Source organism: Tamandua tetradactyla, chromosome 3, assembly GCF_023851605.1.
Source record: "Tamandua tetradactyla isolate mTamTet1 chromosome 3, mTamTet1.pri, whole genome shotgun sequence".
In the NCBI taxonomy this organism is placed as follows: domain Eukaryota; kingdom Metazoa; phylum Chordata; class Mammalia; order Pilosa; family Myrmecophagidae; genus Tamandua; species Tamandua tetradactyla.
The window spans coordinates 169,847,696-169,874,456 of record NC_135329.1 but is presented as its reverse complement, the minus strand read 5'-3'; the positions used below and the strand labels follow the sequence as shown (position 1 = coordinate 169,874,456).

General features: G+C 36.9%; 1 protein-coding gene across 1 annotated transcript in view; it reads left to right on the top strand.

Moving 5' to 3' along the window:
• Positions 1-26,761, top strand: part of DNAH7 (dynein axonemal heavy chain 7) — a 339,933-nt gene that overhangs the window by 194,774 nt on the left and 118,398 nt on the right. The window contains exons 45-47 of the mRNA XM_077154513.1: positions 127-307; positions 2,862-3,047; positions 9,790-9,953. Coding sequence (XP_077010628.1) covers positions 127-307; positions 2,862-3,047; positions 9,790-9,953 — 531 coding nt within the window. The remainder of the gene's footprint in view (positions 1-126; positions 308-2,861; positions 3,048-9,789; positions 9,954-26,761) is intronic.

The following is a 26,761-nucleotide window of genomic DNA, read 5'->3' as shown; positions in this document are numbered from 1 at the left end:
CTGAGATGCCAGAGTACCCAGGTTTGATTCCCGGTTTCTGCCCATGTAAAAAGAAAAGAAGGAAAAGAAAGAAAATGCGTTTGAATAGTAAATTGATATTTAATTTACCAATTTTACTTCTTATAGAGTGGCAAAAATAGTAGCTCCTAAAAAGATAAAACTGGCTGCAGCTGAAGGGGAGCTTAAAATTGCTATGAATGGTCTTAGAAAGAAGCAGGCAGCCCTTCAGGAAGTGCAAGACAAGCTGGCCAAGCTTCAAGACAAGCTTGAATTAAATAAACAAAAGAAGGCGGACTTGGAAAATCAGGTATGTAATGATATAGATAAGGATGGGTAAATTCTCATTCATTCTAAGAAAGAATGATGATCTTCTTTCTTACCATATAAAACACCAATCCTGTTTTCTCTCTTCTATCAGGGTTACAAACTACAGCCTGCAGGCCAAATTTACCTGCTGCCTATTTGATAGTTTTGACATTTTTATATGATTACATTTTAAATGGTTATATAAGTACCTACATAATATCCTTGACTTGGCCTCTTGACCTGCATGGCCTGGAATATTTACTCTCTGGCTCTTTCAAAAAAAAGAAGGAAAAAAAAAGCATTATTAGCCTCTGCCTTAGATTGCTGTAATATTGAGCTTGATTATTTAAATAATTCTTCATATTATGAATAAGAAATGAAGAGCTAAAGTGTTCAGTAAACTGGTTGTATAAGAGTTAGTGGCAGAGGTAATACCAGAACTCAATGCCTAGAAATATATCTTGTCCACTGAAGGTGCTGTTTTTTGGGGTTTTTTGTTTTGTTTTGTTTTGTTTTTAGATTTTAGGATCGTTCTCTCTCTCTCTGTATATTTTTATTAGAGGAGTTGTGGGTTTACAGAACAATCATACATAAAAGACAGGAGTCCCATATACCACCCCACCACCAACACATTACACTGGTGTAGAATATTTGTTACAATTTATGATAGTACATTTTGATAGTTGTACTATTTATTGAAGTCCATGGCTTATTGTAAGTTGAACTGTTTGTGTAATATAGTTACATGAGTTTTTAAAATTTTTTTATCCTATTACCATATATACAATCAGACATTTCCACTTTTGATCATATATATGTATATATATATATATGATTTCAGTACTGTTAACTGCATTTACAATGTTGTGCTACCATCACCATATGTTTTTAAGACTAGGAACACTGCTCCTATTTAGTGATGCTATCTATGAAAACTAACTGCTAAAGTCTGATTATGCTCCAGAAAAAATTTCAAAATATTTTATAACAATGTTCAACATTTATTGCATTCTTATTATTCAGAAGGTGCTGTTGTTCAAAGAGAATTATGCATTTTATCATTTGTTGTCATGGTGGACTTCTGAGGAAGGTAATCATTCTGTACCATTTTGAGGAAACTAAAGCACAGAGATGTTAAGCAACTTGCCCCTGGTTGCCCCAACTTGTGAGCATTGAGGCTAAGTACTGAAACCAGGCAGACCGAGTCCTCATAACTGCCCTCTTACCCCTGGTACTGAACTGCCTCTTTCTATAGGATCTGTTCACAAGTATGTATTTGCACAAAAATATAACATTGTGCTAATCTTTAAAAATGTAATCTATTATTGAACTTGATTTCCAAATGATCCGTTTTAATTTGAATAACATTTAAATATAGGTGGCTGTATAGTTGTTCACTGTAAGATATTTTCAACTCTATTGCATATTTGAAATTTTTCATAATAAAATATTGGAAAATTATGGTAATATAAATGAACATATACATTTATGAGTACTAAAAATCTGCTTTTGGGGGAAAAACTTTAGTTAAAATTATTTAAAATATTTTTGCTTAGTAGTTCCTAATAGCAACTTTATCACAATTCAAGATCTGATTTAATTTATCATAAACACTGTTGAAAAAGAATGGATAAGGAAAGAGACCAAGAAGACAGGACATATTAAAGAGGTGAAATTTCAACAAAATTTAAATTTAGGAGGTATCAGAAATATAACCAATTACATATATTCTATTCCTTTTTATCCTATCTTTAGAATGACTGATTCAGTGTTTTTTCATCTTTTAATCTAAAAGCATTTACTTGATAAAGATATCAGTAGCATTAGGAAAAAATATAAGCTATTCCAAAATAATCTAAATGTTCCTGCATTTACCAATTATTTAATTTCTCTTTTCATGTAAATTATTTTATTTTGGATTCTGGATATTCTTTATTTAATCTTCTTCCAAGAATAATAAAGCTAAGTCATTTAAAAATCAATAATTCAGGTACTCTGCTAGAATATTGTCATTGCATGATTGATGTCTTAATTGAAGGTTAATTGCAAGTGTCTGAGTAAGTTGACACGCTTTAACAACTTGAAATTAGTGCTGTGTAAGTAAGCATTTAGCTTTTAAAATTATCATTAAATCAAGCGTAAGTTAAATAAGGGGAGACTGTCATAGACTATTTAAAATAAAATGCACCTACATTTTTAAAATGTAAACATCTATCTTTAAGAAAAAATGTCCTTTATTACTTAATTTTAAGTGCTTACTGCTGTAGGGCACTTGCTTAAATACAATTATTCTTTGCATAACATGAAAACCCATTATGGATTTCATAAATTGTGTCCAAGTACATAAATTATACAAAAAAAATAATTCTAAAAATGTCATGGGCTTTCCAGTATTAATAGTACGGTTTGGCATGTTTTCTTTGAGTTTAAAAAAAAAATCCAGGCAGAAGTTTGAAATTAAGGAAACAAAAATTTATCTCTGAGAGTAGAATCTTGAAAATTTTTTAGCTTATCCTACTCATGGTTGTTGATAAAAGCTTGCTTTTATTTTTGAGGTTGACTTGTGCAGCAAAAAACTAGAACGGGCTGAGCAGCTGATTGGTGGCCTTGGAGGTGAGAAAACGCGATGGAGCCTAACAGCTCTGGATCTGGGGCAACTGTACATCAACTTGACAGGTGATATCCTCATTTCCTCCGGAGTTGTTGCTTACCTGGGAGCCTTTACATCGAACTATAGGCAGGTATGGAATGCTACTCCATCACTAAGGGCTCGCCCCGACCCACCCATCACAGCTCAACATTTAATCTTAGGGTATTGTTTTTAAAGTATAACAAGCAAAATATTTTTAAATGACTTCTGGTTGTACAGTTTAGATATCCTATAAATCATCCTGTAGCCAAAAGATGCTATATGAAATGCTGTTTTAAAATCTGCTTGTTTGGGAAACAGAAAACTTCCCTTGAAATTTAATGTGAAATGCTAGGTCCGAATGACAGAATTACAGTTTGCAAACAAGTATAAGGATATCAGGCCTTTTCTTTCTTTCTTTTTTTTAGTGAATCAATTAGTCTCTAGGAACCCCAATAGTAAGTCATTTCCAAATCATATGAGAGACTGAAACTTTCAAGGAGGAACAGGTGAGCCTGTCTAAAAGCCAAGTGGCTTCTTTGCTTAGAAAACAAATGCCAAGTTCCCTCCTTTGCATTCCTACCCCTTTTACTGATTCTGCCTCTGTCTTCTCTCTGACCCAGTTCCTCAACATATTCATTCTCTCTGCTTCCTTCTGCTTTTCAGTTCCTTCCCGAATGAGAACCAGCATATCCTTCTGCTTTCTTTAGGAAAGCTGAGCTGTCGTCTGACCCAAGACATGATCCTGACAAAGCAGGGGGAAGAGATTTAGAAAAATTTAAATAACTAGAATTAAAAGTAGGGAGTAATAAGGATGAAAGGGAAGGGAGAAATTCAAAACATTCTGGTGTCAAGCAGAGGAAGAATAAACTCACTTTATGTAGAATTTCATAGTTTTACAAAGCATTTACTTACACATGTTCTCAATGCAGCCCCACTTAATTTCAGGACTTTTTCCTAAATAGGGTTGATTCTTAGCGGCCACAGTTTTGATTGGTTTGATTGTTTTTGTTGTTGTTGTTTCTGTTTATTAATAAACTAGTTTGTAATCCTCAAGTTGCCGGTGCTTCTATCTTTAGTCCTTCAGGTTCTAGTAGCCCATTTCCTGGTGTTCTACCTTCAGATTCTTCTCAGCCTTGTCTGTTTGTTTGTGTCTATGGTTCTGACATTAATATTGTGTAGTTCAGATAGCTCAAATCGCTAACATTTAATGTTACCTGCTTTTATTTAGTAATAGATTTGTTCTCTTGACAATTTCAGAACCTGAGGCTTATAAAGATTATGTGAGTTGTTCAAAGTCATTCAGCTGGCTAATGACAGAGCAGGAATGAGATTTCTGGTCACCTGAATCCTAAGTTAGTGATCTTTCTACTTTCCTACACCAACTTGAATGTTGGAGAGTATCTGCACCTACCCATACTAGTCTCTATAGATTGAAAAGATGCTTAAGAATCTACCCTGGCTTCTGTATAGCATTCCAGTGCCGTGTTGAAAATGCAGCCTTGCCTAGCTCTACCCAGCATCCTTCCTGCCACCTCAACCCTCTCTGACAGACTAATCCAATGGGCTGATCAGGCTGACTCCACCATCATCCTGCTTCTACAGACTGGGGCTGCCAGTCAGACCACCACACAGATGCTTCAAGGGAGTCTTGAGGTCCAACACTGAGGTTTTGGAATTGGCTGACAGAAGCCCACCCATACTTGAGCTAGACCCGAGATACAACCAAAGCTCATACTTCATTCTGCAAACTTTTAGCCACTGTCCTTACCCCTGACTTAAATAGCCATTTCGTCTCATGTTATCTCCTCTCTGAAGGCTTAAAGGGAGTTTTATCCCTTCCTTGTCTCACTGTATCAACCTACATCTTCACTTTTCTTAAGGTGCTCTGGTGTCACTATTCCTTCCTGTGAATTTGTTCTTACTGTGAATTCATTCCTGTGAGTCCTATTCCTTATTTTTTTCTCATTTATCTAGCTTAGAGCAGCTTGTAGTTTTATTCTAATCAAAGATTTCTCATACAATTCTAAGCTAAGAGTTGCGGTGCACAATGCCAGTGCCCCTCCCAGATCCCCCTCTGGCTCCAGTGAGCTATTATGTGCAATAATTAGCCCCTGTGGCTCTTTTTTGGCAAACTTCTCTTGGGCTTTTAAAGACCTCTTTGCCCAATTCTTGCCGAGCTGGAAGTGCCTAGGAATTTTCTCCCCACTAGGACAGCCTTCTGACAGAGGCAAGAAGCATGGAAATCTCTCCTTTCCCTCTAGTTGGGACAGTTACAATGAATAACTTGCATTCCAAGGTTCCCTGAGGGATCTCCCTGAAGCCAACTGTTGTAGACATCTAATCTTTCATTCTTTATGCTTCCTCCCCTTCCCTGACATACTTCCTCCACTTCTTCACTAGCTATTCCTGGCATCCCTTCCCTAATAAATCACACAGATCATTAGAGTCTACCTCTGGGAAACCCAGTCTAAGAAACCTTAGAACAACTTAATTATCAAAGGGTCCCAAGTCTCTGAATACTGAGTCCTCGGTAAATAGTGTAGCCACTCTTCCAGCTTGTCAGTGACTCGTCAATCCCTTTGTATGTTTTACAAAACATAATAAACTCCAGTTCTACCAGGACAGCTGGGTGCATGCTACTTCAGCTGTAATGCCCATGCCAGTCCCAGAAACAGAAACAAAATTCCCACAGTGCTGTTAATGCATACATGCCCTGGCTTGGATTAGTTTGAAGTTTATGATATATTTCCTATGAATAATCAAAGTTAAAATTTATTTTGATGGTGGTGAATATTTTAAATAAGGTGACACCTTTAATAGTTAATTTTCTACTTCCACCATCTATCCTACCACCTTGTCTCCAGGCAAAACCCGTGGTTTGTACTTTGGAGTGCTTGTTCAGAGTTTCCCGTATTAATTTTGGCTATTCTCTATTGCTGCATCTATACACACATTTACTTAGACCACTTAAATCATTAATCCAGAGTTCATCTGTGGTATCTATATTCACAGAGTTCGTCTGTAATATCTGATACATCTATATCAGATACTGTATCTGTCAACTCTAAACACACCGTTCCACAGTCATGAATGCTTCCTTGTTCTCTACTTCTTCCCCCCATCACTGGTTATCATGCTTCCTCCAGCATCAAGCTAGTTCTGAAAAAACCTGAAGAACTAGGCTTGAGCCTGCCAGCAGTTAGAACAAATACTTGTAGGAACAGTGTACTAGGAGACAGAATCCAAACTGGAAATGCCATCTGTCCCTCCTCCCTCCGTAACCATACCACCTGTCCCTGTATCAACAACCAAAGCACAAAGTAAAATAACACACCCAGGTGATATTTCTTAGGAACTTGTCGTAGCCAGGATTTTGGCTCCATCTTTGGCCCCTGGTGTTATGCCAGTGAATGTGATGTTACCTGGCAAATGAACTTTGCCAATAGAATTAAGATTATTGATCAACTGAAAATAGGGAGAGCTTAAAATGGGAAGATTTTCTTTGATTATCTGGTTGGGCCCAATCATATGGATCCTTAAAAGAGAAACAGGCAGCGGTAGAGTCAGAGGGAAAGTCACAAAAATATGACAGAAAAAGAGATAGGAAGGATTTGAAGTGTGAGAGGGATTCAGCATGCTATTGCTGGCTTTGAAGATAGAAGGAGGGGGAGACCATGAACCAAGGAGTGATCAAGGAGACAGATTCTTCTCAGAGAAGAATGTAGTCCTGCCAACATCTTGATTTCAACTTCATGAGACCAAGGTTGAAATTTTGACCTACAAAACATGGGATAATAAATTTGAGTTGCTAAGTTTATTATGGCAGCTGCAGAAAACTCAGACAGTACTTACTGGTGCTAACAGTCATTGTTTCATTTAATTATCACAATAACCCTGTAATGTAGATATATTATTCTCATTTCGCTAAGGATAAAAATGGGAATTTTGAAAGGTTAAATAATCAGCTCACATAGCTAATAAGTGACAAATTTAGGAATCCGTCTTATTCTAAGACAGATATTTTGAAATAAGCATGTTATTCTGCCTTTCCTGCTATGCTGTATTGCTTTCATTAACTACCAGTTAGCTTTTGACGCGTAACAGTCCTGAAACTCAGTATCTTAAAACAATACCCACTGCTTTTTCTTTTCCTTTTCCATTTTCTTCCTTTCTCTTCACTTCCCTTCAAATTAATCCTGTGATTCAGGTAGGTGTCCAGACTGCCTGGAGGGGACGTCGCAATTGCCAAAGTGGGGTTATTGGAACCCAAAAGGGGTGGGAGAGATATTCATGAGGTGGGTAGTGGCCAACGTGGGGTATTAGCACCCCTTCAAGTGAGGGTGCATCTGCATGGTAGTGACCTGGTGTGTCGTTTGTTGGAGCCCAAGCAGAGACAGGAGGCCATCCCCTGGGAGGAGTGCCTGGCATAGATTTATCAGAGCTCAGCCCAAAGGGTGAGGCAGGCAACCCCACAGAGAGATGTCAGTAGCAGTGACCAGGGCAGGTGTTGGCTGTTCCTAGAGCACAGGCTACTCAACTCAAGAAGGGATGCTGGAACCTAAGTAGGTTGAGGAACACATCCATGTGGGGTGGGGGTTATGGTGGGCAGACTTCTGAATGAAGTTGTCTGGGTTAGCCCAGCATAGTGTGTCAGAGCCCAAGGAGGCTGAGAAACACTTCCACATGGGAGGACAATAGGGGCACCCTCAAGGTAGCGGGGAGGGTGTGAGTAGAGTGCTTAGTGCAGTGAGGTGGGCAGCCCACGGGGGAAGGGGTCTTAGTGGTAAGTATATATATATATATGTATATATATATATATATGCTCAATCTCCCACAAATTATTAACTTATATGTATATTATATATATAATAATTATATGTAATCATATATATGTATGAGGATTAATCAAAGAAGGAAAAATATTAATGCAGACAGGATCCAAATTTCTCACTGTCAGAAAAGGTGGCTACAGTATGCAAAGGGTTAAAATTAGAATGGGTGCATGGGTGGTTCATTGGTAGAATGTATACCTTCCATGGGGGAGATCTGGGTTTGATTTCTGGACCATGCACCCCGAAACAAACAAACAAACAAACAAAAGGTCTAGAATGAATCCTGTGGTGTTGGATTAGAATCAGATGTGTGTGTGTGTTATTAATGTGTGTGTGTGTTATTAATGTGTGTGTGTGTTATTAATGTGTGTGTGTGTTAGAGAGACAGAAACTGTGTGGAGTGTGTGTGTGTGGTGTGAGTGTCTGTTTATTCCCTAGCTCTGCCTACTAGAGGGCCTGGAAGCAGTGATACCTGCATGACAATGAGCACCCACACAACCTTAGATCTTGGTTTTTAAATGCCATTATCTACTTAAAGGGACCAAGGATCTTTGGAGAAATAGCTTATTTTAAGATAAGTCTCAAATAATTTTTTTGAGCCAAAAAATTTCCAAAGAATGTTGAGATTATGCCAGAAGGACAGAGTCCAACATAAAGGGACTCCCACTGGCCAAATCCGGAACAATGTTAGCATCAGAATAAATAATGGCAGTAACATAAGCCTTTTTAAAAATATGAACAGATGAGTCTATTCTGATATGATTGATAGATTGAACAAAATAAGTGCTTGACAAACAAAAAAAACAAAAAAAAACAGGTATTTACATAGTCTCAGATAATCTTCCCATAAAATGCTTATTAATTGACAAGAGAAAGGGAAAAAGAGTGACTTGGTGGAGAAGCCTGGCAGGCACCACCTTAATTTTGTCAAGTGACAAAAATTTTCCTCCATAATGGGACAATTTGAACCCATAGCCCACTTGGTATGGTGCAATGGAAAGAACAGAGCATTATTTCTGTGGTATGAATTGAGTCATGAGGGAACATCAGACAGTTCCAAACTGTGGGCCTTCTACAAAATAGGTGGCTTATCAAGGTCAAGAAAGTCATCAACTTTCCTAAAACTGTGAAGGCCTTTCATGTGCAAACCTAGGGGAATACTGGTCCCACTGTGCTCAGGGGAGCCTGAGGGGGTTGCAATCTCACCATGCCCTCGTCCAGTGCCACCTGTGATTACACAGCATCCTCCTCAACCCACTGACTACTAGCAACACCACGTATAGCCATTGCTGTTGCCATTTTCTCCTTGCTTGTTCCTGGCCTACATTCTCTGCAGTCATGTCTCCCGCTATTTCTGAACCCTTTCATCTGTAACGTCAACTTGGACCTTTACTTTTAACTTCCTGGGGTTTGAACCTTGACTTGAAGTATCCTCCTGGTTCCTGAGCATCTTAGAAGACTGTGTGCCACAGGTGGGGTATCACAAACCCCAGTATGAACCCTGATACTTCTTAGTACTTCATTATCCCTGCCTGGTCTCCACAGGTGGGTGACAGTCAGATATGGTTGTCTTCTGTGTCCCCTACAAGTTCAAAAATAGATTAATAACACAATGTTATAGCATAAAAGTTAATGTTTTCTTGGGTATTTGTAATTTAAAGAAAATACATTGAAAAGCATGGTCTTCCGCAATTACTTTGTAAGAGAAAGCTTTAGAGTAATAAGTATTTTTTTCCAGATCAAAAATTCTGACTTCTTATAAGTTTGACTTCACTATTAAGTTCTGATTTCACTGTTAAGTTATCTATATTTGATGTCAAGATAAAATTTTAAACACATAATCTAACATTCTAAATTATAAATTTGTTTGAAAAATCTGATAAACTCAAATCACTTTTGAGGTAGAATTTCAACAATGGTCTGTTGATTCAAAGAATAAAATGTAATAGATGAGTATGCCGAGTACTCATTTTGTAACCATCAACCTCATTTCTTTATCTTTCTCTGTGTGTTTTAAAGAACCAAACCAAGGAATGGACAAACTTGTGCAAAGGAAGAGATATCCCCTGTTCAGATGATTATTCTCTTATGGGTACCCTGGGAGAAGCTGTGACAATTAGAACTTGGAATATTGCTGGGTTACCTTCTGACTCATTTTCCATTGATAATGGGATCATCATCATGTAAGAAAATTATTTTTCTCACAAATGTTCAGTACATTTTTTAACTTTGAATTTTTTAACAGTTATAGCTATTGAAATTTTATAATATTCCAAACAATTTTACTTAAATAATTAGCTATATTAAATATGAATTTTCTCTTCCTTCTGTTATTAATACTGGAATAGTTGAATATCAGAGATGATCATAAACAAAACCCAGATCACTTTTACTTCATTTTCAATCAATGTTTACCAAATAGAGCAAAACCCTTGATTTTTTCATTAAAAAAAAATAAAGATGTAAATGAAGTCCAAAAATTTCATTCACATAAAATACAAGAGTTTTGTTATTTCAGGTTAATGTAATGTGTAGCAGTGGGTTGTTAGTGGTGATGGGATGGGGCATCCCCAAATTCTGTCTTAATCCTGTTGGGGAACCAGCTTCAGTAGCTACATTTCTAGATCCTGGGCTGACTGGGGCGCTCAAGACTATAGCCACTGTTCCTGGAATCTCCTACGAGTAGATAAATCCCATGGATACACAGGTGGGAGAATTAAGGAGACATCCTAACTCGCCTACTCCTCCAGGTCTCACCTTCCAGAAGCCAAGGACTTCAGGTGGGAACTAGGTGAGAACAGTCATCAGCTGTCTAAGCTCATATTGCCATAGGACTTTTTTGAAACACTGAGCCTGTTCGCCAAGGATTTTTAGCATGTTAGGAGTAGCATGCTTAGACCATCAGTAAGAAATAAGTCAGTGGTGTGTTATATGAGCTATTTTTCTTAGTTGTTAGATCCTACTTAAAAAGTGATTGTTATAGTCGACATGTGTGACCTTTTAAAATAGAACTGACTACTCAGTATGAAGACTATTAACTATATTTGTATGTAATAGGTAAGAAAATTATTCTACCAATTAAAACATTGGTGGAAGTATTTATTGTTCAGTAAATTATCCTGATGTATGGATTGCTTTAGCATTTATTTACCTCATTGTTCTACAAAGATTTGAAGCAGGTGTGATTTGAATATAATATAAAAGAGGAGAAAGTTCAAAGATACCACCTAAGGGACTCAGAAGAAGTTACTACTAAACACCTGAGACAAGCTGATTATTCCAGCTGGATCCTGAATTAAGCACAAAGCTTTCTGGTAACTAGGGCAAAAGAGAAAGCTGTATTATATAGTTCCCACTTTTTAACCAAGTAAATTGCACTTAGGGAGACAAACTTATTCAGAAACTAAATTTTATTATTTTGTAGATTTACTTTTGGGGGGAATTGGGGAGGGGTGGTAGGTGCATGGTCTAGGAATCGAACTCAGGTCTCCCGCATGAAAGGCGAGCATTCTACCACCGAACCACCTGTCCACCACTATTTTGCTGATTTAAAGGAAAAATTACGAAGTTTTTCTTTGGAGGACAGAAATTAAGTACTGGGTACTCTGCTTTTTTGTAGTCTAAATTAATCTAGAAAGAGAAATAAGAGAATCTAGATAAATGATAAATATGTGTATTAACTTGCCTCCAGAATATCAGATACTTAGGTGCACCCATTTAACAAGTCCAGGGTGGCAGCACGCCTATTTAACAATTAAAGGATGGCAGCTAGTTTGTTGCTGAATTACTTAAGTATGTGGACTGTGGCCAGTTTGTATCAATGCTTAACCTGAGAATGTGCATTAGACATAGAGGTATATGGAGACTTATGAAAGTATAGAAGTCTAACTTTTTTACTTTAGCCCTGTTGTACCAATCAACTTCAGTCTGCAACAATAGACCAGTTTTTGTTGTTAATTTTCATTGCTGTTGTTTTCCTTGTAGAAGAGCTTTGGCTCTTCCCAAGCACTTGTGAAAATAGTTCATATCCCAAAGAGTAGTAATTATGCTTTTGTTGCTTTGATTTACAGTCTTTTCACCTTTGTTCCACGTAGCAGGTCATCTATAACCATTATATCTGTCAGAGACCAGTATGCATCTTTATATCTAGTGACTGAAGAGAAATGAACTCTTTCTTTCGTCCAGTCATGTTTCAATGAAAATAGAGCTGTTGATGAATATTCCTGCTTCTAAGATTCCACATCTTTCCTTGGTTATTATTCAAGACAATATACTCAGTTTCAGGAGGAATAGGGTAGAAAATAGTTTTAAAGAGCCATAACTGCTACATTTTTGCTATTTGTTTATAGAAATGTTGAAATATTAGCAAAATTATGGCAGCAACTTTACTAAGAAGGAAATATTAAATTTTTACTAGTTTATTTTGCTAGTGTATTTTGCTAGTCTTATCCTAGAGGTTTCAGTAAGTAGGTGCATAATTTTGAAATATAATGCCTTCTTCCATTCCCCAAAATGCCTGATAATAATAATACCTAATATTAAATACTTATTAGGGACCTGATCCAGTGCTAAGTATTTTTTCACAGATTATCTGAATTGAGTTTGGAGTCAATTATTTAGGGAAACTGGAAGAATCTGTGAAATTTGAGTAAGATTTATAATGGACATGTGAAAGCTAATCAGAATTTCAAAGACTGGTGCTAATGTTAAATGTAATTGAATCATATCTGAACATATCAAGGATAACGTATTAGGACTGTTTAACCACCTGTCAAATAGATCAAAGCTTTATCTAATATAATTTTTTGAAGTCTTCAAATTTTCATGTATTTCATATATTATTCTATAGATATAAGATGCATTGTGTTTATGTCCCTAGCAATAATAACTGAGGTAATAACTCACCTTTTTTTTCTGCTCTTATGCATTTTTGTGTGTGTAAAGAGAAAAATAGCAAAACTCTTTAAGATGCGCCACTGCCGTTATTCAAATTCAGACTGATTTGAACATGCATTATCACTGTTAGAAATCTGTCTTTTTCAGAAACCTGAAAAAGCACCAAGTGTCAATTCTCTCTAGCTAATAACAAAAGAACAACACTGTCAAAACTTGGAGTCCTGAAGGCTAAAAAAAATGGTTTTCATTTGGGAACCACTGGTAGAAAAGTATTTGTGAATTCAAGAATGTTTGATGGAGAAAGCAAGAAAGAGGAAAAATTTTGTAGAGAAAAATATTTTCTTCAAAATAATAATGCAAAGTAATGGTGTGGAGGAAATAAGCAAATAAATGTACTGTTTATGTTGAATCCAGGATTTATATTCATCCCAAAAGTGAAGCTCTTTAAATCAGTGTCTGTGTTGCATCTCTTGTAATAATTGTGGGTATATGTATTTTTAAAAACCAAGTGTATTCTTTGATACCTATCCTGAAAAATATCTTTTTTGAAAATTTATTCATCTGATGTTATTTTATGGAATGCCCTAATCTTTTAAAACAAATTTTATAAACTGAACATTGTCACAACATTGTCCTGTCTTTGAATCCAAAAGATGTTACTTGGAAGATGTTTGGGGAAAATAAAATTGATGCAATTTTTAGCTAGCATAGAATAATGTCTATGTGTGTGTTCTAGTTTGCTAGTTGCCGAAATGCAACACACCAGAGATGGATTGGCTTTTAATAAAAGGGGATTTATTTCATTAGTTCTACAGAGGAAAAGCAGCTAACTTTGAACTGAGGTTCTTTCTTACATGGGAAGGCACAGGCCTTCTCTACTGGCCTTCTCTACTGGCCTTCTCTCCAGGCCTCTGGGTTACAACAACTTTCCCCAGGGTGATTCTTTTCTGCATCTCTGAAGGCCTGGGTGGAGCTAGTGAGTGCTGAGATGAGGTATGCTGAGCTGCTTGGGCTGTGCTACCTTGAGCTCTCTCATTTGAGGACCAGCCAATTAAATCAAACATCATTCATTGCAGCAGGCACGCCTCCTAGCCAACTGCAGATGTAATCAGCAACAGATGAGATTCACACGCCAGTGGCTCATGTCCACAGCAGATCTAGGCACCTTCACCTGGCCAAGTTGACAACTGAATCTAACTACCACAGTGTGTATAAATACATATATGGCATATGGCATGTGGATATACAGTTGTTGAATGATTTGTTGAAAACACTATCCTTTTTCCTTCTGTCTTTGTTGAAAATCATTTGAAGGAGTCTCTGGAGTCTCGGTTGTGTCCCATTGATCTATTTGTCTCTCTTTCATTTAATACCACATTGCCTTATAAGGTCTTGAAATCAAGTGCATAAGTCTCCCAATTTTTTTAAAATTGTTTTGTCTAGTTTTTACCTTCTAATGTAAATTTTAAAACTAGCTAGCAGATATCTATAAACTATCCTGCTGGAATTTTGATCAGGACTATGTTGAATTTATAGTGTGATTTGGGAAGAATTAAGTCTTTCAATCCACAAACACAGTATATCTCTCTATTTTTTCAGGGTGTTTGATTTCTTTCATCAGTGTTTTTTTAAGCTTTATACCCATTTTTGTTATTTTGTGTGCTATTTTAAATAGTTCTTTTTAATATTTTGATTTTCAGTCATTCATTGATAGTATATAGGAAAGCATTTGACTTTTTAATATTTGCTTTGTATCCTGTGATGTTGCAAAACTCATTTATGAGTTCTAAACCTTTTTTTTTTTAGATTCATTGGAATAGTTTGTAGACAATCATGTTGTCTAAAAACAGAAATGGTTCAATTTCTTACTTTCTAAAATGGCATACCTTTTATTTCTCTTTCATGGCTCACTGCATTGGCAAGGATCTCCTATAACGTTTAATAGAGGTGATGAAATTGAACATCCTTGCCTTTTTCCCCCAATCTTATGGGAAAGCTATCAGTCTTTTTACCAAGATCTATAGCTAGCTATAGGTTACTATAGATTTTTTTGTCATTTAAAGGAAATTGTTCTATTCCTAATTTGCTGAGAGATTTTATCATTAATGAATGTTAAATTTTGTCAAACGCTTTTCCTGTCTCTATTGAGATGATCACGTTTTTTTTCTTTAGTCTATTAATGTAGTGAATTTTACCAATAGATTTTCTAATATTAAACCAGGCTTGCATTCCCAGGATAATACCCTTCCGGTCATGATCTATTATCCTATTTATATGTTTCTGGATTCAATTTGCTAGTATTTTTTTTAAGATTATTACATTTATGTTCATAATGGATATTGATCTGTTTCCTTGTAATGTCTGTCTTAATTTTGGTATCAAGGTAATGCTGGCCTCATAAAATGAATTGAGAAGGGTTCTTTCCTCTTCTGTTTTCTGGAAGAGACTATATAGAATTGAAATTACCATCTTCTTTATATGGTTGATAGAAATGACCAAGAAACTCTCTGTGCCTGGATTTTCTTTGTTGAGACATTTCTTCTATGAGTTCAGTGATTTAAATTGGTATAGTACTATTCAAGTCATCTGTTTCTTCTTAAATGACTTCTATAGTTTCTGTCTTTCAAGAAATTGGTGAATTTCATCTAAGTTGTATAATTTATGGGTGTAGAATTGTTAGTAGTATTTCCTTATCCCTTTAATGTCTGGAGTCAGCCATATAATTCTTTCTTTTGGTAATTTGTGTTGTTTTTGTATTTTCTTTGGTCAGTCTAGCTAGTTTTATCAATCGTATTGATCCTATCAAAGAACCAACTTTTGTTTCATTGATTTTCTCTATTTGTTTAAATTTCATTGATTTTTGCTCTAATGTTTATTTCTTGTCTTCTCCTGGTTTAATTGCTCTTCTGTGGTTTCTAAGATAGACTTTTCAGGTTATTGATTTCAGAGTTTTTCTTTTCTAATATATGTGTTTGATGCTATAACATTTTCATTAAGCACAGTTTTAAGTGCATATGGCAAATTTTGATTTAGTGTTTATGTTTTTATTCCATTTGAAGTATTTTATCATTCCTCTTGGACCTTCTTCCTTGATTCATAGATTCTTTTAAAAAATGTCTTAATTTTCAAATATTTGGGGGTTTCAAGGTATCTTACTATTGCTGCTTTTTAAATTTCTCACTTAAGTCCATTATGTTCAGAGAACATACTTTTTAAATTTCAATTGTTTTAACTTTAAGATTTGTTTCATGACATAGAATAAATACATTATATCTTTGTGAATGTTTTATGTGCACTTGAAAATATGTGTTTTGCTATAGTGGGCAGAATATAAATGTTGATTTTTGTTGCTCTGTTTTATTTCTCATTTCTTATTCTTTAGGATTATTTATATTATATGCTATTTTTAGTATTCCATTTTTAACATTTTTATTGTGAAATATATATATACAAAGAAAAGAAATAATTTTCAAAGTAGACTTCAACAAGTAGTTACACAGATTTCAGAGTTTGTTATGTGTTATCATTACACTATTCAGATTTTTCATTCTAGCCATTATAAAACACCGGAGACTAGAAGAAATATCATATAGTGATTCAGAAGTCATACTCATCTCTTAAGTCTTACTTTCTCTGTTTTAACTCCTTTTTTCTCCTTTGATGCTTCTCCAAATTTATCAGAATCTTTAGACAATGCCCATTATGACTTTTTCATGTTAAGAGGGGTGTCAACATTAAAGGATAAAGGAATGTACTTGGTTGATAATCTTGGAGAGGCTGGTCCCTCTGGTTTTCAGGATTTATCTAGTCTAGGAACCCTCTGGAAATTATAGGTCCCAGAGAGCAAATTTAGTGCGTGAAACTTTTATAGAGTCACTGTTCAGGCCCAAGGTGTTCTTAAGATTAATAGGAGTGATGTTGGTTGAGGGTTAGCAAACCATGGCAATTAGCGCTATCTGACTGAAGCTGGAAGACCAGCCTCCAGAATAGTCTCTTGACTCTCTTTCCCACGATCCTTCATTGTATTGCACTTCTTTTCTCCCTTTTGGTCAGGATGGCATTATGGATCCAATAGTGCCAAGGCCAGACTCATCTCGGGGAGACATGCACCATGTTGTCAAGGAGGTTTTCGCCCTCAATTTCATGTCCCACATAGGGGGAGGGTGTTCTAGTTTGCTAGCTGCTGAAATGCAATATGCCAGAAACTGAATGGCTTTTAAAAAGGGAAACTTAATACATTTTGAGGGAAATTGAGAAAATGTTCCAATTAAAGCAAGTTTATAAACATGTCCAAATTAAAGCACCAGCAAAAGTTTACCTTTATTCAAGAAAGGCCAATGAAGTTCAGGATTTTTCTTGCAACTAGAAAGGCACATGGTAAACACAACAACATCTGTTAGCTTCCTCTCCAGGCTTCTTGGTTCATGAAGTCCCTCCAGGGATGTATTCCTTCTTATCTCCAAAGGTCTCTGGCGGCATGGGTTCTCTGCTTTGGGGCATTCTGTCATCATTCTCTGCTCTCTCAGAATCTCAAGCCTTTTCTAAAATGTTTCGTCTTTTAGAGGATTCCAGTAAAGTAGTCAAGACCCACCTGGAATGGGTGGAGTCACAACTCTCTCTATTCAAAAGTTCATGCCCGATTCTGGAACGGCTGACTGGTTGGGAGAACCTGCTCCGGTGAGATCGCCGAGGGGCGTGGGCTTCCCCGGGCCGGGGCGGCAGGCGGCCGGAGTCCCTCCCTCCCTCCTTCCCGGGCCGGCTGGGAACCGGGGATAGGCACTCCCCCAAGCCGCAGCGGCTGGCGCACCCCCACCACGCTTGGCGCCCCGGGCCAGCTGTGAAATTTGGACAGATGCTCCCCCAAGCCGCGGGGGCCGGCGCCCCCCCACTGCGCTTGGCACCCCGGGCTGGCTGGGAAATTTGGACGGGCGCTCCCCCAAGCCACAGAGGCTGGCGACTCTCCCCGTGCATGGATCCCCAGGCCGGCTGGGAGATTTGGATTGGCACTCCCCCAAGCCACTTCGGCAGGTGAGCCCCCCCACAGCGAGAGTTTTCCAAAGTTAAAGGAGCCACAGCATCTTTTACTGGTGGGACCCGCAGACAGATGAGTGCCACGAGCGCCATATACTGGGCAGGATAAGAAAAACAGAGCCCAGAGATTTCACAGAAAAATCTTTCAACCTGTTGGATCTTACACCCAGGGAACTCTGATTAAATGCCCAGATGCCAGCAGAAGATAACGGATCACGCTCAGAAAATTGAAAATATGGCCCAGTCAAAGGAACAAACCAATAGTTCAAATGAGATACAGGAGCTCAGACAACTAATGCTGAATATACGAACAGAAATGGAAAACCTCTTCAAAAACCAAATCGAGGGGCGGGCCGCGGTGGCTCAGCGGGCAAAGTGCTTGCCTGCTATGCCGGAGGACCTCGGTTCGATTCCCGGCCCCAGCCCATGTAACAAAAACGGAGAAACAGAATACAATAAAACAAGAAAATGTTTAAAGATGTTTCCCTTTCTTCCTTCCTTCCTTCCTTCTATCCTTCCTTCCTTCTCTCTGTCTTTCCTTTAAAAAAAAAAAATAAATAAAAACCAAATCGATAAATTGAGGGAGGACGTGAAGAAGACATCAGTTGAACAAAAAGAAGAAATAGAAAAACTGAAAAAACAAATCACAGAACTTATGGGAGTGAAGGACAAAGTAGAAAAGATAGAAAAAACAATGGATACCTACAATGATAGATTTAAAGAGACAGAAGCTAGAATTAGTGAATTGGAGGATGGAACATCTGAATTCCAAAAAGAAACAGAAACTATAGGGAAAAGAATGGAAAAATTTGAACAGGGGATCAGGGAACTGAATGACAATATGAAGCGCACAAATATACATGTTGTGGGTGTCCCAGAAGGAGAACAGAAGGGAAAAGGAGGAGAAAAACTAATGGAAGAAATTATCACTGAAAATTTCCCAACTCTTATGAAAGACCTAAAATTACAGATCCAAGAAGTGCAGCACACCCCAAAGAGAATAGACCCAAATAGGCCTATATCAGAAAAGAAGAAAAGGCAAAAATTCAGGAATTAACTGTCCACTTGGAAGAACTGGAGAAAGAACAGCAAACTAACCCCAAAGCAAGCAAAAGGAAAGAAATAACAAATATTAGAGCAGAAATAAATAAAATTGAAAACATGAAAACAATAGAGAAAATCAGTAAGATTGATGGGCCCTTAGCAAGATTGACAAAAAGAAGAAGAGAGAGGATGCAAATAAATAAGATCAGAAATGGAAGAGAAGACATAACCACTGACCTCACATAAATAAAGGAGGTAATAACAGGATACTATGAACAACTTTACGCTAATTAATACAACAATTTATATGAAATGGACGGGTTCCTGGAAAGACATGAACAACCAACTTTGACTCAAGAAGACATAGATGACCTCAACAAACCAATCACAAGTAAAGAAATTGAATCAGTCATTCAAAAGCTTCCTAAAAAGAAAAGTCCAGGACCAGATGGCTTCACATGTGAATTTTATCAAACATTCCAGAAAGAATTAGTACCAACTCTCCTCAAACTCTTCAAAAAAATCGAAGTGGAGGGAAAGCTACCTAATTCATTCTATGAAGCCAACAGCACCCTCATACCAAAACCAGGCAAAGATATTACAAAAAAAGAAAACTACAGACCAATCTCTCTAATGAATATAGATGCAAAAATCTTCAACAAAATTCTAGCAAATCTTATCCAACAACACATTAAAAGAATTATACATCATGACCAAGTAGGATTCATCCCAGGTATGCAAGGATGGTTCAACATAAGAAAATCAATGTAATACACCATATCAACAAATCAAAGCAGAAAAATCACATGATCATCTCAATTGATGCAGAGAAGACATTTGACAAGATTCAACATCCTTTCCTGTTGAAAACACTTCAAAAGATAGGATTACAAGGGAACTTCCTTAAAATGATAGAGGGAATATATGAAAAACCCACAGCTAATATCATCCTCAATGGGGAAAAATTGAAAACTTTCCCCCTAAGATCAGGAAAAAGACAAGGATGTCCATTATCACCACTATTATTCAACATTGTGTTGGAGGTTCTAGCCAGAGCAATTAGACAAGAAAAAGAAATACAAGGCATCAAAATTGGAAAGGAAGAAGTAAAACTATCACTGTTTGCAGACGATATGATACTATACGTCGAAAACCCAGAAAAATCCACAACAAAACTACTAGAGCTAATAAATGAGTATAGCAAAGTAGCAGGTTACTAGATCAACGTTCAAAAATCTGTAGCATTTCTATACACTAGTAAGAACAAGCAGAGGGGGAAATCAAGAAATGAATCCCATTTACAATTGCAACTAAAAGAATAAAATACCTAGGAATAAATTTAACTAAAGAGACAAAAAACCTATATAAAGAAAACTACAAAAAACTGTTAAAAGAAATCACAGAAGACCTAAATAGATGGAAGGGCATACCGTGTTCATGGATTGGAAGACTAAATATAGTTAAGATGTCAATCCTACCTAAATTGATTTACAGATTCAATGCAATACCAATCAAAATCCCAACAACTTCTTTTTCAGAAATAGAAAAACCAATAAGCAAATTTATCTGGAAGGGCAGGGTGCCCTGAATTGCTAAAAGTATCTTGAGGAAAATAAACGAAGCTGGAGGTCTCACGCTGCTGGACTTTAAGGCATATTATGAAGCCACAGTGGTCAAAACAGCATGGTATTGGCATAAAGATAGATATATCGACCAATGGAATCGAATAGAGTGCCCAGATATAGACCCTCTCCTCTATGGACATTTGATCTTTGATAAGGCAGTCAAGCCAACTCACCTGGGACAGAACAGTCTCTTCAATAAATGGTGCCTAGAGAACTGGATATCTGTTTGCAAAACAATGAAAGAGGACCCATATCTCACACCCTATACAAAAGTTAACTCAAAATGGATCAAATATCTAAACATTAGGTCTAAGACCATAAAACAATAAGAAGAAAATATAGGGAGATATCTTATGAAACTTACAATTGGAGGCGGTTTTATGGACCTTAAACCTAAAGCAGGAGCACTGAAGAAAGAAATAAATAAATGAGAACTTCTCAAAATTAAACACTTTTGTGCATCAAAGAACTTCATCAAGAAAGTAGAAAGACAGCCTACACAATGGGAGACAATATTTGGAAACGACATATCAGATAAAGGTCTAGTATCCAGAATTTATAAAGAGATTGTCCAACTCAACAACAAAAAGACAGCCAATCCAATTACAAAATGGGAAAAAGACTTGAACAGACACCTCTCAGAAGAGGAAATACAAATGGCCAAAAGGCACATGAATAAATGCTCAATGTCCCTGGCCATTAGAGAAATGCAAATCAAAACCACAATGAGATATCATCTCACACCCACCAGAATGGCCATTATCAACAAAACAGAAAATGACAAGTGCTGGAGAGGATGCAGAGAAAGAGGCACACTTATCCACTGTTGGTGGGAATGTCAAATGGTGCAACCACTGTGAAAGGCAGTTTGGCGGTTACTCAAAAAACTGAATATAGAATTGCCATACGACCCAGCTATACCATTGCTAGGTATCTACTCAAAGGACTTAAGGGCAAAGACACAAACGGACATTTGCACACCAATGCTTATAGCAGCGTTATTTACAGTTGCAAAGAGATGGAAACAGCCAAAATGTCCATCAACAGAAGAATGGCTAAACAAACTGTGGTATATACATACGATGGAATATTATGCAGCTTTAAGACAGAATAAACTTATGAAGCATGTAATAACATGGATGGACCTAGAGAACGTTATGCTGAGTGAGTCTAGCCAAAAACTAAAGGTCAAATACTGTACGGTCCCACTGATGTGAACCAACATTCAAGGATAAACTTGGAATATGTCATTGGTAACAGAGACCAGCAGGAGTTAGAAACAGGGTAAAATAATGGGTAATTGGAGCTGAAGGGATACAGACTGTGCAACAGGACTAGATACAAAAACTCAAAAATGGACAGCACAATAATACCTAATTGTAAAGTAATCATGTTAAAACACTGAATGAAGCTGCATCTGAGCTATAGGTTTTTGTTTGTTTGTTTGTCTGTCTGTTTGTTTGTTTGTGTCTTTTTTTTGCTATATTATTATTTTTATTTTTTTCTCTATATTAACATTCTATATCTTTTTCTGTTGTTTTGCTAGTTCTTTTCCTAAATCGATGCAAATGTACTAAGAAATGATGATCATGCATCTATGTGATGATGTTAAGAATTACTGATTGCATATGTAGAATGGAATGATTTCTAAATGTTGTGTTAATTTCTTTTTTTTCTTTAATTAATAAAAAAAAAAAAATTTCATGCCCACAACTGGGTGAGTCACATCTCCTTGGAGATAACCTAATCAAGATCCCAAACTACATTATTGAATAGGGATCAAGAGAAAGGTTGCTTCTATATGATGGGATCAGGATTACAACATGGCTTTTCTAGGGTGCATAATCCTCTCAAACCTGCACAAAGGTTAATGATTTTCCTTGCAGAGTTCTGCTTAGAGAGAGGCTACATCTGAGCAACGAAAGAGGTTTCCTGAAGCAACTCTTAGGCCTTGTTATAGGTAGTCTCAGCTTCTCTGCTACTGAAATAACTTTCATAAGGGCAAACCTGTAAATTAAGGTCTTGGCCTATGTTATTGGGAGTTCCCAATGGTTGAGAGGGTAGCTGGTATTTCCCAAATGAAAAAATTTAGTACTTGTATTTTTTTTTCTGTGAACCCTCAAGGCACTCTAGCAATGCTATTTACCTATCAGTCCACCATAGTCTGAAATGTATCCAGATATTACATTAAGCTATACAGAATTGCAAGGCTTCATTCCCATTCTGAACTCCAGGAGTTTGGTTTGTTTAAATGAGCTATCTAGACAGGTTGATTTAGATTGTTACAGAAAATTTAGGTTTTTGACATAGTATGCCTCTCTGTCTTTGGTCACATACAGTAGGTGAAGGTCTAGAGTACATACACTATCACTTTTATCCTGTATTCTGATTTACCTTAGACCTAGCTAGATTGTCTTCATTTTTATCTCTAATTGATGCTTGATCTCTTTTACAGTTACTTTAACTATTATTGTATATAGCAGTGCTACCATTCAGGACTATAGTACTCTATTTCTGGGTCTAGGTGCCACGGAGTTACTCAAAGTTCTGGGAAAATACCAACTGATGCACATATAGCTCAGCATCTCAGAATGTAGAAATACATTTACAACTTCAGATTAAGTGTGGCTGCTATAAGGATTTCCACTTGTCTCCAATTATCTTATAAGCGTTTTCTGAAAGAGGTCTTTACATTTGTTCTTTTGTTTCTGGCTTACTTTCCACAGTACGTTTTCAGCAAGGTTTATTCAGTTCATTGTGTACCTCTTGACATCCTTCCTTTTTGTAGCTGTGCCATATTCCATCACATCAATGTATCACAGTGTTCCACTCTGCTTCTCAGTTGTTGTACCATTCGGCTCCCTTCATCTATTGGGCATCATGGCTAATGTCCAAAATAAACAAACCATGTCTCACTGTATTCTTACTTGGTTGTACAATCAGCACTCTCAGTTTTCAGTCAGTTTTCATTTGTTCATAGAAACAAAGAACCAACAAACAAAGCTTCACCAAATATTAAAGCAAAACTACCTCTTTTCACTTGTCTCTCACCCCCAATTAATTGCCCTTGGTAGTGCTGAGGTACTGTTGCTGTCTTCCTTGTTAACTTTTGGCCATAGTGTTCAATTTTAGTTTTCCCCCATACCCCTCTACTACTAACTCTTTGTCCAATACCAAGCCTTTGAAATATTTCATGCAAGAACTTGCTTATAATTTGTACATTTAATCAGTGGGATACATGGCACTATAAATCCCCTTTCAATCATATTTACCTTCAGTATGGCAGTGTTACTTATAACCCCACTAATTGGTTACCACCATTTCTATCCGTTCACTTGCATTTAAGTTCAACCTCATTGGGTAGACTTTCCCCCATATCTAGCTTCTGTGTACCTCCAGGTCTGCTATATTCTACGGTGTAACCTCTGAGAATCTCTTTACCAAAGTCATTATAGTGAAATCATACAGTATCTGTCTTTTTGTTTCTGACTTATTTCACTCAGTATCATATCCTCAAGATTCATCTGCATTGTCATATGCTTCGGAACCTCATTTCATTTTAGTGTCACATAATATTCCATCATATGTATATACCACATTTTGTGTATCCACTCATCTGTTGATAGACATTTAAATTGTTTCCATCTTTTGGTAACTGCAAGTAGTGTTGCTATGAACATTGGTGTGCAAATATCTGTTTGTGCCACTGCTTTCAACTCTTCTGGGTATATACTGAGTATTGGTATTGCCAGATCAGAGGGCAGCTAAATATTTACTTTTCTGAGGACTTGCCAGACTGTTTTCTAAAGCAACTACACCATTATACATTCCCACCAACAATGAATAAGTGTTCCAAATTCTCCACATCCTCTCTAACATTCTTAGTTTCCTGTTAATAGCAGCCATTCTTAGAGGTGGGAGGTGATAGCTCATCTTGTTTTGCATTTCCTTTACAGCTAAAGAAAAGGAGCATCTCTTCATGTGCTTTTTAGCCATTTGTATTTGCTCTTTGGAAAAGTGTCTATTCATATCCTCTTCCCATTTTGGAATTGGATTGTTTGTTCTTTTGTTGTTAAGCTGTATAAATTCTTTATGTACATAAGATATCAAGCCTTTATCCAATATGTGGTTTCCAAATATTTTCTCCCATTGAATTGGCTGCCTCTTCACCTTTTTGACAAAGTCCATTGAGGCACAGAAGCTTGATCTTAAGGAGTTCCCATTTCTTTTGCTGCTTGTGCCTTAGGTGTAAAGTTTAAGAAGCCACCTCCTATTAGATCTTGAAGATGTTTCCCTACATTTTCTTCTAGAAGTTTTATGGGACTGGCTCTTACATTTAGGTCTTTAATCCATTTTAAACTAATTTTTGTATAGATTGTAAGGCAGGGGGTCCTCTTTCATTCTTTTGGCTGTTGATAAGCAATTTTCCCATGTCCATTTATTGAAAAGACCATTCTGCCCCTGTTCAGTGGATTTGGAGGCCTTGTTGAAGATGAATTGTCCACAGATTTGGTGGTCTATCTCTGCACTCTTGGTTCAGTCTATTGGTTGATACTTCTGTTTTTGTGCCATTACCATGCTGATTTAAAGAGCTTTATAGTAAGTTTTAAAATCAAAAAGTATTAGTCCTCCCTCTTTGCTCTTCATTTTTAGGATATCTTTAGCTATTTGAGGTTTCTTTCCCTTCCAAATAGATTTGATAACTAGCCTTTCCAGGTATACAAAGTAAGTTATTGGAATTTTGATCAGTAGTACATTGAATCTGTAGATCAGTTTGAGTAGAATTGACATCATAACAGCATTTAACCTTCCTATCCAGGAATATGGAATATCTTTCCTTCTATTTAGGTCATTTTTTATTTCTTTTAGCAGTGTTTTATAGTTTTCTGTGTACAAGTCCTTGACATCCCTGGTTAGGCTTATTCCTAGATACCTTATTCTTTGGGTTGTTATTTTGAATGGAATTTTTTCCCTTAATTTGTCTCCTCAGATAGGTCATTACTTGTATATAGAACATTACTGATTTTTGTATACTAATCTTGTGTCCCACCACTTTGCTGAAATTGTTTGTTAGCTCAAGAAGCTTTGTCACAGATTTCTCAGTGATTTCCAGGTATAGGGTCATGTCATCTGCAAATAATGAAAGTTTTGCTTCCTCCATTCCTATTTGGATGCTTTTTATTTCTCTCTTCTGTCTAATCACTTCCCTGTGTGCTGGTTTGAAACTATCATGTACCTCAGAAAAGCCATGTTTTAATTCTGATCCAATCTTGTGGGGCCAGAGCTATAGATTAGGGTGGGGAACTTTGATTGGATTGCTTCCAAGGAGATGTGACACACCCATTTGTGAGTGTGTACTTTTGATTAGATGGAGATGTGTCTTCATCCATTCCAGGTAGGTCTTGATTAGTTTACTAGAGTTCTTTAAAGGGAGAAACATTTTGGAGAAACCTCAGAAGCAAACCCTTGGAGAAGAGTTGCTTCAGAGCTGACAAAGACATGGATGTTTGGAGATGCTTGGAGTGTTGACAGCAAATGCTTAGACTTGGGCAGATGGCACTATTTGCCTTTCCATGAGATGTTAAGCAAGCCTGAAGAGAGGCAAGGGAAGCCAAGAGATGAAACCCAGTCCCAGAGAATCCAAGCTAGTAACCTCCACAGGAAACAGATGTTTAAAGTAACAGGGCCCAGGAGCAGGGGACCAGCAGATGGCAGTCACATGCCTTCCAAGCTGACAGAGGTATCCTGGATGGCATCAGTCTTTCTTGAATGAAGAAAACGTCTCTTTGTGCCTTAATTTGGACATTTTCAGGGCTTTAGAACTGCAAATTTGTAACTTAATAAATTCCCTTTATAAAAACCATTCCCCATTTCTGGTATATTGCATTCCAGCAGCTTTAGCAAACTAATACACTATGAAATATTGAAGACCATCTTCGATCACTCACCACCCCACCCCACCCCACTCTAGGACAGCAGTCCCAGTCATTTTTTCCCATCACCTCACTTATCTTCCAGAGCAGAGGTGAATCCAGCCTACCCTATTCCACCATCTTCCTAGAAGTCCCAGTGTTCCATTTTCATTTATGTGCTTGCCTTTTCACTATATCTCTTTGCATTATTGTAGTGCAAAATTTTGCAGTAGTTAACCTAGAGTTAATATTTTATCACTTTCAGTAAAATGTAGAAGCTTTGTGACCATATAGTTCCCTTCACTGGCCCTCTCTCTGTATCATGCCTGCATATATTGAAACACCTATCTCACAGAGAATTAATATTTTCGTCTTAATTTTCATATATTTTTTTTTTTACTCAAGAGGAGAATAGTTTTTTATGGTTACCAAAATATTTACCTTTTCTGTTTCTCTGCCAGAATTTTGGGTTGACAATTCTTT